At 43.2% G+C, this 18,158-nt stretch overlaps 1 protein-coding gene across 2 annotated transcripts in view; it reads right to left on the minus strand.

Moving 5' to 3' along the window:
• Window positions 1-18,158, minus strand: part of NCAN (neurocan) — a 62,141-nt gene that overhangs the window by 11,747 nt on the left and 32,236 nt on the right. For both annotated transcript variants that reach the window (XM_074307056.1, XM_074307045.1), the window contains exons 9-12: window positions 4,151-4,267; window positions 2,425-2,538; window positions 1,029-1,187; window positions 467-549 (exon numbers count right to left, since the gene is read on the minus strand). In XM_074307056.1, the coding sequence (XP_074163157.1) occupies window positions 467-549; window positions 1,029-1,187; window positions 2,425-2,538; window positions 4,151-4,267 (473 nt within the window). The remainder of the gene's footprint in view (window positions 1-466; window positions 550-1,028; window positions 1,188-2,424; window positions 2,539-4,150; window positions 4,268-18,158) is intronic.

Below are 18,158 nucleotides of genomic sequence, written 5' to 3' on the forward strand. Positions count from 1 at the left end.
GAGAGAGAGAGAGACAGAGAGAGAGAGAGAGAAAGAGAGAGAAACAGAGACAGAAAGAGAGAGACAGAGACAGAGAGAGAGAGAGAGACAGAGAGAGAGACAGAGAGAGAGACAGAGAGACAGAGACAGAGAGAGACAGAGAGAGACAGAGACACCATGACCCCCCCCCCCCATCCCAAGGACTGGAATCAGGACCAGCTCAGGAAGACAGTTTCTTGCTAGGAATTTTAGCTTTGAAGGGAACTTAGACAGCATTCATTTTACAGATAACAAAATTGGGAGGAAAGTGATTTGTCCATGTTAGTGGCAGTTAAGACTGATCTTTTGCCTCTCAGCCCAGGGTTCTTCTCTATACCAGCTATACCCCCAAGGAAGCCTCAGACTCAGCCCCTTCTCCCCAGGGCCAGATCAGGGGACCCAGGCCTCAGTGTATCTCTGTCACTGACTTCCCCTTCCCTCCGCTCACCAGGGCTGTATTGTCTGTCCACTGGAAATCCTGCTCCACAATCCGGTCATTCAATCCAATCCAGGTATTTTCATGGCCAAAGCCTGAGGAAGGAGGTGCCCCAGCCCAGGGGGAGGGAGAAGAAGGCCATCACTGGGGACCTTGCCCAGTGGGATTCCTCTCCTTCCATCATCCCCAAGGGAGGTAGATTAGAGACCCTGAGAATCTCTCCACCAGAGCCCAGTCTGTGACGAGAGCGCTGATGGGTGGGCCACACCCCCACATTTGGCAGCCACTGTCTCAAGGGACTGGAGTCCTTGGATTCAACCACAGTAATAACAGCTGACACTTTTACAGTGCTTCCATATTTATAAAGCACTTTTCTCCGTCTCATAAAGTAGGAATTATGCGTCGCCCTCATTTTATAGCTAAAGAAATAAGGTCAGGCAGAGATGTGATTGATCCAGAGTCACACAACTGATAAGTGCCTGGACTTGAATGGGTCTTCCCAACCTGATCCTCTGCTCCCCATATCCCACCCAGTCTCTCTCCCGCTTCCAACCCTAAGGTCCCAGGCCCATACTATTGATAAAGCTGTGTTCTTCGGGGGAGTGGATGCTGGTGAGATGGCCAGCTCGGCGGCGGCAGTCCCTCTCTGCATCCTCCCAGGCTCGGCGGTGGGCAAAGTAGCGATAACAGTGTCCCTGGAATTTGTGCCAGCTGTGGTCGCAGCCTTCTGTGTCTAGAGCCAGAAGGAGGGAATGATACCTGGAGTCCCCAAATTGGGAATTCCTATTCTTTCACCACTATGACCTCATACAGTCCACCTCCTCACCTCCCCTCTCGCCCACCAACACAAAGCTTGGGTTCCAAGGAGCCAAGGCACCATTCCTGGAATTGCCAGACCTTTGTCCCACCCTCCTCCAGCACCTCAGAGCTCAGCTTCTTCCATTCGCCCTCAATCATCCCACTCAACAACTCAGAGAAGTCTGGGAGCTTTAAACATCGACTTCCTCTGCTGGGATAGTTCTAGCATCTTGGGACTCCTGGGGGGAACGGGAGGGGAAGGAGGGATCATAGATCAAAATATCTGGAGGCATCACTAGAAGAGAGCACAGAGCAACTTAGGCAGTTTACCGAGGGGAAGTCTGAAGCTCAGGGACTTTTCCATAGCTAAGCATAGATCTGGAACTAGAAACCAGATTCCCTGCCCTTCATTCCAGAGCACTGTACCTAACTGCCTCTTTTGGGGACTAGTGTATGAGGTCACAGCTACCTTCTTAAAAGGGGACCCCTACACCCTATATGTAGGAACTAGAAACTTGGACTCATCTGATTGCCTTCTGAGCCCCATATCTTCGCTATACTTTCATGCTGGCTTCTTGGAAAATTTATCTTCTTCCCTGGGCTCTTTTATTAAACTCTTAGCTCCTAATGGTGCCCCACTTCCTTTCATTGATCCCCATTTGTCTTGCAGAGCCCCCGTCTCCCGTATAGTGTATCCATTCCCTTCACGGAGTCCCATTTCCTCACAGAGTCTCAGTTTCTCTCACTGTATCCCCTCCTCATCAGTATCCTTCTATCCCTTCCCCTTTGGTAAGCCCACTTCCCTCTCATTGAGCCACTATCCCTTGTGACAGGGAGAAATGGAGATGCTTAAAGAGAAACCATTCAGGGTTTAGAACTCTCTCCTATTTCCTTCCTTCCTCCTTCATACCCTCCCTAGGTTTTCTCTTTCTTCCTTAATTTTGGGCCAGAGGTAATGGCTGTTCTGAGGATTACCCTCTTCTTGGTTCCTGGGCGTAGAGTGGGCTTCAGGCTACTTTTAGTTAGGCCTAGGGTAGATGGGGTAGAGGTCATGGGCTTTTATCCCCTATGGAGAGGGCCTGAGAAACTGGGGAGAGGGAGAGGTGTGACCCCGACAAAATGGGCAGGGAGTCCCAGGCCCTGGCCTGAACAGGTGCTTTCCCTGATCTCACCTTTGTCACAGAGGCTCCCGCCATAGCTGGGCAGACACAGGCAAATGAAGGAGTTGACTTCATCAATGCAAGTACCCCCATTTAGACAAGGGCTTGACAGGCAGTCATCAATATCTGGGGAGGAATTGGTGACAGGTTCAAAAGGTAGCCTCCTTTCCTCCCTCAGTCCTCCTCCCCCACTTCCCTTCGCCTCCAGTTTCTGAGCCCTGCCAAAAGCAGAGACCATGACCCTGCAATCTATCCCCTCCCCCTGGGTGGCTTTCCAGCAGATGGAGAAGGCAGCTCCATCAGCAATTAGCATTAATTAGGGCCCCACAAGAGCTGCCATGAATAAGCAGGCTGTGAGCGTGGGGAAGGGGGGGTGTGGGGTGAAGGAAGGGCCGATGCAGGCTTCAGGCGGGGAGGGGCATGAGTTTGCTTAATGTACTCCTTCCCCAAACTCTCCAGACTTGAGGCAGGAGCCAGGTTACATAAAGAATTACAAAACCACAGAATGTTGGTTAGCATGCAAAGAAAACTTGAAGACCGTCTCCTCCGATCCCATCGTTGTACAGATGGGAAACTGAGGCCCATTCAGGGACCTAGGGACCGAGTCCCACAGTGAGATAGTGGCAAAGCTGGCCTGAGGGGGGCCCAGCCCAGGGCCTTTGTTCCAGTGGGAGAGGAGACAGGGACCCTCCCGGGTCCAGAGACTCTCCAGGGTTAGGAGCCTAGAGCACAATTCTTTCCCTACATGTCCTTACAGAAAAGAGCAATAAGTTGGGCCTCCATCCTGCTGACTGTTCTTCGCCCTGATGGTTTTCCTTGGAGATATGGCAGGACTGAGCTGGAGCCAGCTCCAAGAGCTTTGCTACTAAATGGATTGTATGGGACGGAGGAAAAGAGGGCTGGACTTGAAGTCAGAGGACCAGGCTTCAAATCCTGATTATCTACCCGATCCTCAGCAAGCCCTTTCCCTTGGCCCCAGTTTACTCATCTGTACAATGATGGATTCAGTGGTAACTAAGGTCTCTTATCACTAGAGTATGAGCTGATGCTCTCCAGTCCCACTTGGGACAGTTCCACTTGGGAACTGAGGGTGGATCACAACAGAGCATCTTTATTTCTTTTGTGCTGTTTGCTTGAATTCTATTTTCCTTCTCATTTTTCTTTCGTTTTGACCAGATTTTTTTTGTGCAGCAACATAATTATATAAATATGTATGCCTATATTCGATTTACATATATTTTACACATGTTTAACATATATTGGATTACTTGCCATCTAGGGAGAAGGTGGGGGGAAGGGGGAAAATTAGAACACAAGGTTTTGCAAGGATCAATGTTTTAAAATTATCCTTGCATATGTTTTGAGAATTAAAAAGCTTCAATAAAAAAGGTTGTGTTCATCTTTCCTCCAAAAAGCTGGTTATTAAATGGTTACCAGCACCCCCCTGTCTGTAGCTAACTCTTCCTTATTTTCATGGTCTTTAAGAACATGCTGGTGGAAAATGCTCAGAGACAGCTGGGATGCAGAAGAGAGCCCATGTTCTGGTCTGTTCTATAACTTGGTATATGTGCATGAATAAGGCTTTCTTTCTCTGGTTCTTTTTGGTGCTAAGGATCTGTGGTTCTCTGATGCACTTGGCTGGCTCCTCCCCAGACTGCATATAGGACTGAGTCTCCATCCTGAGGCTGGCAGGAGGTATGGGTGTTGGCAGAGGGAGGAGTTTCAAGGGAAGACTCACCAATCTCACAATTCTCCCCCGTGAAGCCCTGGTCACAGCTGCAGCCATAGGTGGTATGATTGGCTTGACACGTTCCACCATGAAGACAGGGGTTGTTCTCACAAGGATCAGCCGGAACTGTAAGACAGAAACTTGAGGGTAAGGAGTGGGTTCCTGCCTGCTCACTTTCACCCATAATTCCAGCTGCTTGTCCGGGATGAATTCTCAGAATGTTCTCATGGTGAAAGGGAAGGATGAACTAAGAATGGGGGGGGCATAATACCACTCTCTGTCTGCCAGTTTACTTCTCCACCCCACTCCACTCTCCTGCTTTTTTCCTCTTTTTAATAGAACCAACCAACCAACAAGCTTTTAAAAAGTATCCACTATGTGCCAGGAACTATGCTAAGTGTGGAGGATCCAACAAAGTAGTCCCTGCCATTAAGGAATTTACATTCTATGAGGCAGGAGTTTGCTCCAGGTTAAGAAAGGCGGTGGTGGTGTTCGTTCTTCTTTTACATTTTCAATTCACAAGCATTTGTTTTCTTTCTGTGTCTCTGTCTCTTTTTCTCCCTCAAAGAAAATACTTATAACCCTTGTAAAGATAATAAACCCTTTTAACTCGTACAGTTAAGCAAAGTAAATTATCTTGGAAGATTCTAAGCACACTTTGCTCTGAAATGAATTCTCCTTTCCAGATGAGTCCCCCCACCTCACTCCCAAAATTCCCAGCCCTCTTTCTGACGGATACTCCTCTTTTCCGCTAGGGATAAGCTTCCCAACTCTGTCTCGTTTTGATTCCAAGAAACAAAATTATCATCATCACCACCACTATCATAAGTGACAACACGACTGTTATTTCAAGAGCATTTTAAAGGTTTGCAAAGCCCTCTAAAGAAATGATCTTATTATAGTTTCCCCTCTACCCTATGAGGTAGGGTATTGCAGTGATTATCACGCTCATTTTACACATGGAGAAAATGGGGGCAGGCTTCAAAGTCAGAATTATTTCCACTGTACCATGCTGCTTCTCTTGGGAATGTTAATGGGGATCATCTTTCTCTGCTTTTCTCAATTCTCTCCCACCCCACCCAAGGCAATTGGGCAGCCTTGCTCTGTTCCCTAGTATTCTTCTCAGAAAAAGATAACCTAAAACTATTCTGACTCTGAAGCTGGTCTTGCAAGAAGAAGTGTTCCTTTCTCTAGGATGACTGCTGGGATGTCTACGTGGCCACAGCTGTGTGTCTTGTCTGTCTACACAATCACAGGCCTGTAGGCGAGGGATCACTATTATAAATCATTTTAGATGGGATCAGGTGATAACATCCTGGGTAAGGTGGGCTTAGGGACATATAAACACACACTCACACTCACACCTAACCCAAAAGATCAGGGGCCCTTAGAACATTGAATGTTAGAGTTTAGAGGAGCCTTATGATGTACCATGTCAGAGTTGGAAGCTGAGCAAAAAGAACATTGGATTTGGGGTCCTTTTCCCTCCCAGTTCTGTCTGAGGCAATGACTAAAGCCTGGGAAGTCTCAGTGATAACGGAAACAGGCAGGATTCTTAATCCAGCCCTTTATAGGTAGTTTTTTTCCTTCTTCCTTGATTTCTCTGTTTTGCTCCTTGCTTCTTTCCCCCCACACCTGGTCCTGCCCTCTCCCCTCTTCCATCATCCACATTCTGGTCAGCATGGTCAGCTCCTCCCCCAAACTAATCCAATGGCCTGCTCTCCCACTGACCACTCCTCCCTACTGTGCTCTCCCAATGCTGCCTTTTTTTCTACAGGAGGCGTAGACCCCACAGATGCCTCAGCAGATGGCACGAGCTTGGGCATCAATTACTACTTCTCTAATTAGTTGACTGACTTTAAGCCATCTCTCCCCTCCAGGGTAAAGGAGGATCAGCATCCTGGCCTGGTCCACATGGAGGCAGAAGGGAAGGAGGAGGGATCCAGCCCCCAACAGCCTAGTTCTTTCATGTTAGGGAGACATATTTGTCTAGTACTTTTGCACTGAAAAGAAAGAGGGTCTGAGATCACTGTGGTCCCTCAGAATCCTCTCCAAGGACAAGCTTGACCTAGCAGGGCAGAGCCAGGCTCTCAGGATAGGAGTGTGTAAAACATAAGGCAGAGCTGACCCTCTCTAGCACAAAGGGACAGACAGAGGTCTGCCTTCTGCAATTTGTGAGAAGCTCGTTCTTCTCTTCGGAGCTCAGCCAAGGACACACAAGCCCTATTCTGCTCCCCTGTCAGCCAGTTATTATGATAAAAGAGTGAAGATTGCTAAGGAAAGAGATTCCTAAGGCAGAAGCGGCTCACCCTTACCCAGGGATTCACAGGGACAGAATGAGAACTAGGAAGAAGCGGCAGGTGACCAAGAGCAGTCAATTAGCTATGTCCCGCAGTTCCCATCTGCAGAGATACAGGGACAAATATGGAGGTTCTTTAGGCTTTCCCTGATCCCTGGATTTGGGGTACAGCTAGATAGTGACTATGCTGGCTAGCATTTATGTAACACTTTGAGCTTTGCCAAACTCAGCTTATAGCTCATTTGATCCCCACAACAACCCTGGGAGTTGGGTACTATTATTATACTCAGGAAACCCAGCTCTGATAACTCTAATAATTTATTTTCTATATTTTATGGTTCTTTCCAATGCTGACATTCTGTGTTCTAAGATTCCTCCCAGCTTTGACATTCCATATGTAAATGGTCCTCCCAACTGTTACATTCTATATGTAAATGGCCCTCCCAACTGTCATATTTTGTGTTCTAATTTCCCTACTAGCTCTGACAGTCCCCTAGAGTGCCACCTGGTGGACAGGGTAAAACTGCAGATGTGACAAACATCTGGCTGCATGCATATTTGTGAGACATTTTCCAAATGGCTGATTCTCAGGGTGACTGTGTGACCTTGTGCATCTGTGGCTCAAAGAACTCTGAAAGCCAGTTTCATAAGGTTATGAGATAATCTAGTACAATTCCTTCTTTTCCCAAACGAGGAACCTATCTCAGGAGAGGAAGGGACTTGTTCAATGTCTCATAGGGAAGAAGAATTCAAACGCAGCTTCTCAGCCTCTGGATCATGACTTTTTTCAAGACATCGTATTGCCTTCTGTCTCCAATCAAAGAGAACTCTAGGGTAAGAATTCTTAATTCCGATTTCACTTCAACTTGGGCAGGGGGGGGGGAATGACATCTTTATTTCAAAATAATTGGCTTCCTTTATAATTCTAAGGATTTTAGTTTATGCAGTTAAAAACATGATTCTCACATGATTCTTTTACTGTCTCAGAGAGGGACGACGTGAGGAAGGGATGGAGAAAATTTGGAACTCACAATTTTCAAAAGATGAATGTTTAAAATTGTCTGTACATGTAACTAGGAGGTAGGGAAGAAAATATTATGTTAAAAAATCCTCAATCCTGAGAAGAGTGCTATAGGTTTCTCTAGACTCCTTGCCCCTTGGGGTTCAGAACGCAGGCAAAGGTCAGGAGCCCCCCGCTATTTTAGGGACTTGGAGAGCCGGCAGTCTGGAGAGAATCAGGTGCGTAGGACCTGGTGCTCACACACCCTGCTGCCCAAATGTGCGAGTGGCCACGTCTGGTCTATGTCTGGCAAGCATGGGCCCATGTGGGCGGCTCGTGGAGCCGCCCTCTCTCACCTGCCCACAGAACTACAGTGACTCAGGCGCTCTTTCCAGCACTGATTACTATTTTCAAATTCATTTGCATTTCTGCCAGGAGAGACTGTCTGCAGCTCCTGCAGTTGCTTCACACCCCTCCCCCATATTAAGTTTCCTTCCATCCCATCAGCACTGAAGCCAAGAAACTGCTTCTTTCTGCCTGCTCCACAATGGCTTCCCAGGGAGACCAGGGCCAGAGAGTGGTGGATCTCTGAGATCCTCTTTCTGCCCTGACATTCCATGCTTTATGTTCTAGTTCTGATAGCTCTAATATTCTATTTTCTATATTCTATGGCCCCTTCCAATGCTGACATTCTGGATTCTAAGGACCCTTCCACCTCTGACACTTTGTGTGCTAAGGACCCTTCCAGCACTGACATTCTATCTTCTAAGGAAGAGCTTCCCACCATTGACATTTTGTGTTCTAAAATCTCCTGTGTTCTTAGGAATCTCCCAACTCTGAAATCCTATGTTCTAAGGTCCCTCCCAGTCTATATTCCAATAGCCTTTCCAGCTCTGACATTCTATGTTCTCCTTACCCCAGCTCCTCCCTCTACCTGAGCCTTTCCTTGGACTCCTAAACTCCTCAAGGACCTCATTTCAGACCTCTGCAATCTTTGCTCTGTTGACCACTCCCTTCCTCAGGATACACTCTCACCCATGACTTCAGACATACCACATTCTCTAACTACCTTCAAGAAGTATCTACACAGATATCTAAGGCAATTGGGATCAAGTGACTTGCCCAGGGTCGCACAGCCAGGAAGTGTTAAGTGTCTGAGACCAGATTTGAACTCAGGTCCTCCTGACTTCAGGGCTGGTGCTCTGTCCACTGTGCCACCTGGCCGCCCCAGCTCATTACCTTTCTCCTTAAACTTGTTCCAGTCTGATTGTTTTTGTCAGTAGCATCTATTCCCCATTCAACCAGTTTCTTATGTTTATAACTTTAGCATTATCTTTAATTATTGATTCTCTATCACCTTGGGCAAGTCACTTAATTTGTCCGGGATTCAATCTCCTTTTCTGTAAAATGAAGGTGTTGGATTAAATTACTTCTAAATTCTCTTCCAGTTCAAAATTGTGATCAACGTGCTTTCATGGTCAATCAGTTACTAAGATGTAGCATTTATTAAGAGCGTATGGGGGTGCAGCTGGTGGCACAGTGGGTAGAGTGCTGAGCCTGGAGTGAGGAGGACTTAAGTTCAAATGTAACTTCAGAACTTTACTAGCTATATGATGCTGGTTTAGTCACTTAACCCTCATTGCTCCAAAATAACAACAAAAGAGACTATGGTGTGCAGAGTCCTATGTTTATCCTGGAAAAGATGCAAAATTTAGCTAAGATACAATACTTGCCCTTTTAGAAAATATGAGCTAGTAGAGAGTAAGACAGCTAGCTATATTAGACCATAGGGCTAATAAGCCCATTAGAGAGTTACAAAATAAAGTGATATTTGAAGTTTGAAAAATGTTATTACCAACCAGGGAAAACTTCTTGAAAGGGGTAGATTTTTGGGTTGGCTTTTAGAAGAAAGTTGGGGAGAAAGAGCAATTGAAGCCTGGGGAATAGACTAGGCAGCAGCATGGAAGTCTGGAAGTACATGCCATATTTGTTTTTTTTATTTTTTATTTTTGGGAAGAGGAATGTCCTATACTTATACAGTTTGGCTGTAGTAAAGAAAGTGTAGAGGGAATAAGGCTGGTATAAGGCTGTTAAGATAATCCATTTTAGAGGATTATCTTAATCCTCTAAATTGAATACGAAAAGTTAGACTTTTACTCAGAGACACTGGGAGCCACAGAAAATTTTTCAGCAGAGGAATGATGTAGTTTGAATTGCTCATTAAAACAAAATTCCTCACAGCAGAATAAAGGATTAGCTGGAGAGGGAAAAGAGCAAAGGTGTAAAAACTTAATAGGAGGCAACAGGGATGCACTGGCAGGTGGCTATGAGAATAAAAGAAAGAGAAGGGATGCAAGTGATGTTGGAGAGATGGAATTGTTAGGACCTGATAATGGATTGGGTATGAGAGGTAAGGCAAAGGGAAGTGTCAATGATAAGCCTAAGATTAGGGACACACAAGACCAAATCAGTTTCACTGATAGAAACAGTCAAATTAGAGGTAGGAACAGAGAGGTGAGAGGAGAACCTCTGCTAACTGTAATTTTTTTTTCAAATTGTTTCTTCTTTCACATCGTGATTAATCTAAAAATAATTTTACATGATTACACATATATAACCTAAACCATTGTCTATTGTCTTAGGGAAGGGAGAAGGAAGGGACAAAAGAGAGAAAATTTGGAGCTCAAAAATTTAACATAAAAATGAATGTTTGAAATTGTCTTTATATGTAATTAAAAAAAATAAAATGCTATTAAAAAAGAATGTGCTGCTTTTGAAGGCAAAGGAGTGAGTACTCAGTCAGCTCAAAAACTGTTTTAAAAAATTGTGAATGATGAGACTTGGAAAAGAACCCACTGGATTTAAAGATAAAGTCACTGACTTTAAAGAGAATCATTTGAGTATTTTATCAAGTTGTTATTATTCATCTAGTACTTATCACTGGGCAAAGAGGCTGCTTAACAAATGTTTGTTGAATTAAATAAATGCATGATTTAGGTCCTTTCTAGTTCTAATAGCCAATATTTGATATTTTAAGGCTATAATTCTAATTGATGTTCTATGTAAAGTCCCTTCTAACTCTGCTATCCTTTTTTGTTATTAAATCTTTTTTATTTTCAAAACATATGCATGGATAATTTTGAACATTCACCTTTGTGAAACCTTGTGTTCCAAATTTTTCCTCCCCTTCTCCCCACCCCTCCCCTAGACAACAAGGGATCCAATATGTGTTAAACATGTTCTGCTATTCTTTAATGCAATAATTTTTGGGGGCAGACTCTAGCTCGCTCCCCAAAGAATTCATCACCACTGGGACCATTTTCATCCTAATTTTTTTTTTTTTTGCTTATGATGTGCATGGAACATTTGGCTCAACTAGTTGGCAGGAATCTTGGGCTGAGATTCTCATGTCCCATTCAGCCTAGGAAATTCAAAGAGGAGTAAGAAAGGAGGAGGTAAAAAGAGGAACTATCTGTCTACTGACCCCTATGGAGAATACATTTAGACATTGTTCCTGTTCTGACCCACGACTGAATGATTTATGCCCAGAGCTATTCTTATGAGGAAAGTGACTGTCAGCTCTCTGCACAAGCCTGAAGCCTGAGAAATAAGGATTAATGTGTGTGTGTGTTGGGGGGAGGGGAACACTTATTTCTGTTCACGCTAGCAGAGAACATGTCTAGAAAAAACATGGTTATCTCTAATTTGGAAGGGAAACATGTCTCCATCATTAGGAATGAAAAGACAGACCCTGGTCTAAGGGGTAAGCCCAGATCCCGCCCTCATGGAGTCGTTAGATGGACTACTTAAGAAGCATGTCCTCTGCTCCCAGGGAATCTCCACCCTGAGGGCGAGAAGGCGATGTGAGCCTTTGGGAGTTTCCAACTTAAAGTCCAGCACTAGATACCATTCCTGGAAAAATACCTATTTGGACAGAAAGATACAAACCCAGCCCTTGGGGAGCTTAAGGACTGCCCCTCCTCCTCTCTCCCTACCCCTCAGTAAATAAATATTATATTGAAATAAAACTGGAAGTTTTCATGACAATTAACTGAATCTTCATTCTAGGTTGAGGAGGGTAGGCAGGGAGAGAACTTTACCATGCCCATCCAAGCCTAGTGCCAAGATTCCCCTACAGTTGCTATGACAACTGCAAGAGGCTGCCTGCCGGCTTGAGGAGACTGGAGAACTGGGCTGAGCCGTGGTTTTGAGCAGCCCCTTCTTTTCGCCCAAGAGATCCTTGCCCCAAATATAGGCCTGTGAGCAATGGTAAAAGCTCCTGGATGTCCAGCTATGGGGCTCCTCATCTAGGAGTCCAGGGACTGACGGTCTTGGTTCTAGGAGACAGCCGCCACCCCTTCAGGGACAGGGAGAGGTGGAATGGAGGCATTTGTTCTTCCCATTCCGGAAGTGTGCTTTCCCAAGTGACACTAAGTGACTCCAATAAGTGATAAGCTGAGAGTAGGGAGGAGATGGGTGCATGCGGTACCTGTGGGCAGAATGAGAACCAGTGGGAAGAGGGGCAGGGCAGGGCAACAGATACAGATTCAGCCTCATGTGGACAAGAACTTTTTAGCAAACAGAACTGCGCAAGAATAGAATGTTCAGATCACCTGGCTCAGATGAATTATTTCCCAGAGCTCTGAAAGAACTGCCAGATGTGACTGCTGAGCGGATGCCAGTGACCTTTGAGAGGTAGTGGAGGGGTGCCATAGGACTAAAGACAAGCAAATGTTTCAATTTTCAAAAAAAGGAAGACAAGACAGTCTTCAAACTCTAGGCATGGCAACAAAGCATTTAACAAAGTCAAAAAAAAAAGTTTTCAAATAGCATCAATTGTGCCTTAAATAAACTTCATTGGCGGTGACTCTGCCATTGCGCCTGGTGGATGAGATGTGGACTAGGGAATTATACGATTAGGGGTTTTGGAAATAGACCCAAAGAGCAGTTAATAATGGATCAAACTGACTTGGAGGCAGGTGTACGGGAAGTGATCCTATGTCATTATATACAAGTCATTAGTTACAATGTAAAGAAGGTGAAGGCAGCTCTTCACTTGAGATCTGCCTTCAGTTTGATATCAAGTCTCAAGAGAAAGGCTGCAGTGATCTGTCCTTACATCATGTGCTTGCTTACATTGTAACTAATGACTTATGTAAAGGCATAGGATCACTTCCCTTGAGACCTGCTTGCAGATAGACATCTGAATGTAGGATAGACTGGAGTCTCCAGGAGAAACTTGAAACAAAGAGATATCCAGCAGATATTGCATAATTCAGGATGAGGCGATAAGGATGTGTACCAGGTTGGTGGATGTGTCGTGTTGGAGGAGAAAAAAGGAGACTTAAAATAGTTTTTATAGGGTAGAAATGAAAAGATTTGACAATTGATTAGATATGAGAGTAGGATGGTGATACCCTGGATAATAATAGGGAAGTTCAGAAGGGAGTTGGGCATAGAGGAAACAAAATAATGAGTTCAGTTTGGAGGCGTCCAGTTCAAAATGTCTATTAGGGAAAAGGATTATTGGAGAATGGCCATTAGGACAGAGGTTAGATAGAATTGGACAAATAAATCTGAGAATCATCTGCACAGAGATGACAGCTGAAGCTATGGGACTTGATGTGATTACCAAATGAAACAGCATTCAGACAAAAGAGAAGAGAGTCCAGGACAGAGCCCTGGAGGACACCTATAACTGGGTAAGCATGACCTAGATTAAGATCCAGCAAAAGAGACTGATAAGAAAGGGACCAAAAAGTAAGAGGAGAATCAGGAGAAAACAGTTAATCCCAAAACCTAGAGAGAAGAGAATGTCAAGATGAGGTTATTGACAATATGAAAAGCTGCAAAAAGATCAGAAAAGAATGAAGATTGAGAAAAGGCCATTGGATTTGGCAATTAAAAAATCACCAGTAACTTTGGTTTCAGTTGAATGATGAGAAAAGAAGCCAGACCCCAGGAAGTTAAGAAGAAAACGAGAGGAAAGAAAGTGGAGATACCGATTGCAGACAGCCTTCCTAAGAGGTTTAGCTTACAAAAGAGAGGAAAGAGATAGGAAGATAGCTAGCAGGGATAGATCAAACGAGGATTTCTTGAAAAGGAAGGAGACATGAACATGTTTGTAGTCAGCAGGAAAACAACCAGAAGACAAGAAGAAATTGAAGATAACTGAAAGAGTGGGGATGACAGGGGGGGGGCAAGAGACAGAATGGAATGGTTCATTTGTACATGTAGAGAGATTTGCCTTAACAAGGGGAAGAACCACATCATTACGTGAGACAGGGAATGAGAAGATAATGGCAGAAGACATTTGACAGGTGTGAAAGGAAAAAGGGAGAATAGGGAGCTCCTCTAGAATGGCTTTACTTTTTTTTTAGTGAAATATGCAAGGCTCTTTCTTACTTGAATGGGGTAGGGTAGTTAAAGTTTGAAGAAGGATTAAAAGGTTTGGAAAAGTGGTGTGATGAGTGGGATAATGAATCATTTAGGATGCTATAAAAGGATTCTTAGTAGTGGCCCAATTGAGAATATGTAACAAATTTTAGTGGACTCAGTATTGCTTCACAGTTTTGTTCAGCAAAACATAATAAGAATTAAGGTGGGCATAATACAGGGCTTGGCAGGGCAAGGTCAACGATAAAATAAGAGGGCAAAGTACTAGAGAAGACATCATAGAGCTGAACTGATTCATTGATGGGACAAGATAGAGAAAGGAGGAAAGATAGCACAGGCTTGAAAAAAACCTGAGAGGTCATAGTAAGGACAAAGCACAGGATTTGGGATCAAAAGACCAAGGAAGAGGTGAAATAACAACAAATTGTAGTGAATAAGGTAGGAGTAATTTCAGAGTTCATTAGCATGGAAGACAAATAATTATTATGCTCAAAGTACAACTTGGTCTTTGTCCTGAAAGAGAATATAAAGGAGTTTGAAGAATGCCTCTCTGATTTCAGGTTATCAAGAAGAATGAAGGGTTTCTATGAAAACCTAAAGAAGAATTTCAACCTTAAAACAAAGAGCAAAGATGATATGGAAAGGCAGAGGAGAATCCTGACTGGTGCAAGAGATGAGAGGATTGAAGACTGTTACAGAAAAGAAAAGGAAGAAGGATCACAGAACACTTGGACCAAAGTAATAGATATGAGATTCTTCCCAAAGAAGAGGGAAATGGATCCTATGAGAAGCTCCATCTCCAAAAAATTATGTGGAACCCCCAGTGAGAGATCTGCCAGTAAAGATCATAAAATAAACAGAACAGTAGTAGAGGCTGGTGACTCCTACCTAAGGGACATAGGATCATAGATTGGACTTCAGAGGTTTTCTTGACCAATCCCCTCATTTTTGCAAATGAGAAAATGGAGACCATGGGAGGTTAAGTGACAGTCATACATGTAGTAAGTGATTGAATCTTGAATCCAGATATTCTGACTCCAACTATGACATCCACTGGCACACACTAAGTGCTTGGTAAATGTCAAAGACTTTCTTAAAATCTTGTGACTACTGCCCGACTCTGGTGATTGACACAGACACAATGTTTCTGCCAGAAAGATCCTAGAAAGCATTACTAGAAATCATGTGACACAAATAGTATTTACATTACTTGTCCCAATCAAAGGCAAGGACTTTGGAAGAGAAAGGCAGAATTGGAAAATAGCTATTTAAGAACAAGATTTGGATTTCTGTACCACAGCTTTATAAGAAACTTTTGGTCAGAAACAAGTGCTTTAGCAAAGGCTAAGAAGAGAAGAGTGCATTTGCCCATTGTTTTGCAAATCTGATCAAAAGGACTGATAAGAGTGGGAAAGGATGATACCTACCCTAATGGGGAAGAAAAGCAATAGAGCTGCCCAGACATTTGTACAAGAGAACATGAAAGAAAAGAGCTAACAATAAAAACCTTAGCCTCAGATGGCCATACTCAATATACAAAGATTTTTTTTAAAGTAAGATAAACTAGAGTTCTTAATATAAAGGAAAAATTTGACCTCATAGGTACCACTGCAACTTGGCAGTTTGAGAACCATGCCTGAAATATAGCTCTGGAAGAGGATATGTTATTGAAAAGGATCAGAATAGGTAAAAGGTATGGTACAACAACATCGTATATTAAGCAGATATTGCATATTCGTGTAGGGAAATCTAGGAAGTAGAAGGGACAAGCAAGCATGGGTCAGAGTATTTGAGTGAACAGCAACAGAAGAGACATTGCTGCATGAACAGAAAAAGGAAAGAGATGAAACATCAGAAAGCAGATCACAAATCTGGGACAGTGGCACAAAACTTGACCATCAATTATCCAAACATCTGCTTGAGTTCTCTTTTTGCCTAGAGCACAGCAACTATTAAATTCTTGGCTTTCCATAATGCTGATTTCATTCTTCAAAAGATATTTCAGAAACTAAGAGGAAGAGGTTCTATTCTGGACCCAATCTTCTATAATCAGGAGGAACTAGAGCACTGAAGGGAGTACTAAAACTAAGGATGAGCTGAGACTTGTGGGGAAAGAAAGACATTTAAAAGGGTTGGAGGGCTTCCCTTCTCTCCCTGTTTTGGGAATAAAAAGATAAAAGAAAAGATGTGACCATTGTTCAAAGAGGAAAGGATATTAATAATAGACTACAGTGAGAAGGCAGAGCTGTCCAATCCTTATTTGGCTTCTGTTTGCTCTGTCAAGGAGAATGCTCTTTGGACTAGAAAGGGCAGAACTAAAATGACTAATACGGAGTTAATCCTCAAGATAACACAGGATCATAACTAAGAACTAAAAGGGATCTTAGAGATCATATAGTTCAACCTCCTTACTTTACAGAGGAGTAAAAGTGAAGCCCAGAAACGCTGCCACACAGATAGTAAATGCCCAAGTTTGACTTCCAAATCTAGGTCCTTTTCCACTCCACCAGGTTCCTAAGTCTGCTAGCTGCCCTTGAAAAGTCCAACCCCTCAGGCCTTGATGAATGAAGCACAGCCCAGAGTAGGGAGAGAGCTAACGGATGTGATTGCTGAGTCACTGTCAGTAACTTATGAAAAATCTTAGACAGCAGAAGAGGACCGGACAAGGACAAAGGTTGTCCTAATTTACGAAAGTGGGAGAACAGAATCTAAGAACTGCTGGCAGGTTGGCTTTTCTATTTTATAAATTCCAGAGCATATTATTAAAGGTTTGAAGAGTGATCATCTTGAAAAAGGAAATGATCACTCTCAGAATTTCATTCTGAGCACGTCCTGTCAGGTTATTTTCATTCTCTTTTTAATTTTTTCCATAGTTACTTTTTCACTAACCCCTTACTCAGTAAACTCCAGTGACTCCCTATCACCCCTAGGATCAACTATACAATCTTTTGTTCATTGTTCAGAGTCCTTTACAACCTGATCCCCTTTTAGTTTTTAAATTTTCTTATACCTTACTCTTCTCCACATATTCTTCAGCCCAGTGACACTAGCCTCTTGCTTTTTCCTCACAGAAGACACTTCATCCCCAGAATCCTGCATGTTTTCATTGTCTATCCCTCATGGCTAGAATCCTGTCAATTCCACCACTTGACTTCCTTCAAGTCCCAGCTAAAATTCTACCTTCTACAAGAAACCTTTCCTGACTCTTCATAATGCTAAAGTTCTGTTGTTTATCTTCAGTTTATCCTGTACGTAGCTTGTTTGTACATTTTTTCCCCTTTAGATTGTGATTTGCTTGACAGAGTATTATTATTTTTCCTTTCTTTGTATCTCCAGCACTTAACACAGTGTCTTTGTGTATATAGTAGTGGCTTAATAAATGCCTTTTAATAGATCAGGGAAATGCTGTAGGTACCTGTATTTTAGTAAAACATTTGATGAAGTCTCTCATATGGACAAGATAAAGAGATGTGGGATGGATAATAGTGTAGTTACATGGACATGTGATAGTAAAATAAATTATGAAAACATGTTGACTGGGTCAACTACAACTTGATATTATATAATCTAAACTGGACCTTCACTACTGCAAGGCAATACTTGTACACTCCCCCATCCTACTTACCACAAGGCTCTTCTAAACTTTTTTTTAATCCCTCTTTAAAATTCCATCAGCTCTTTTCTTTCACCCTCTTAACTGAGAATTGTCTCACGTTTTACTGAAAAAAATTGAAGCCATTGTTGAAATTTCACTCTTCTCCCCTTCTCCTCATCTCATGTTATCCATATGGCCTCTTCATTCTCCCTGTCCCTTCTGTCTTACTCCTGCAGATGATTCTCATGTCTGTTTATCCAGCCTCAATCTCTCTGCTGACATTTCTATCTAAGTGTTAGATTTCTCAAACTAGATGTCCTGTAGACACCTTGAACTCAACATATCCAAAATAGAATTTATTATCTTTTCTTCTAAGTCCTCCCCTTTTCACTGTTGAGGGCATCATCAAATTCTCAGTTATGAGGGTCACATTCTGATCTAAAAATAGAGAAACTCCCAGTTTGCCCATATGTATCTTTCCTTGACTATACTGCATCTGGAGTATTCTGTACAATTCTAGGTACCGCTTTTAGGATGAATACTGAAAAATTAAAGACCATCCATAGAAAAAGCACCAGCATTCTTGAATACTCTTCCAGCCTTGGGATTCTAAATGGACTGCCTTTGTATGATGCTGAACTCCTTATAGCTAGAACTTTATCAGGAAGAATATGTAGGAAATTCCCTGCTGAGTGGTATTGGGAGTAGATACTCTGAGATCCCTTTT

Source organism: Sminthopsis crassicaudata, chromosome 1 (genome assembly GCF_048593235.1).
Source record: "Sminthopsis crassicaudata isolate SCR6 chromosome 1, ASM4859323v1, whole genome shotgun sequence".
NCBI classification, from domain to species: Eukaryota; Metazoa; Chordata; class Mammalia; order Dasyuromorphia; family Dasyuridae; genus Sminthopsis; species Sminthopsis crassicaudata.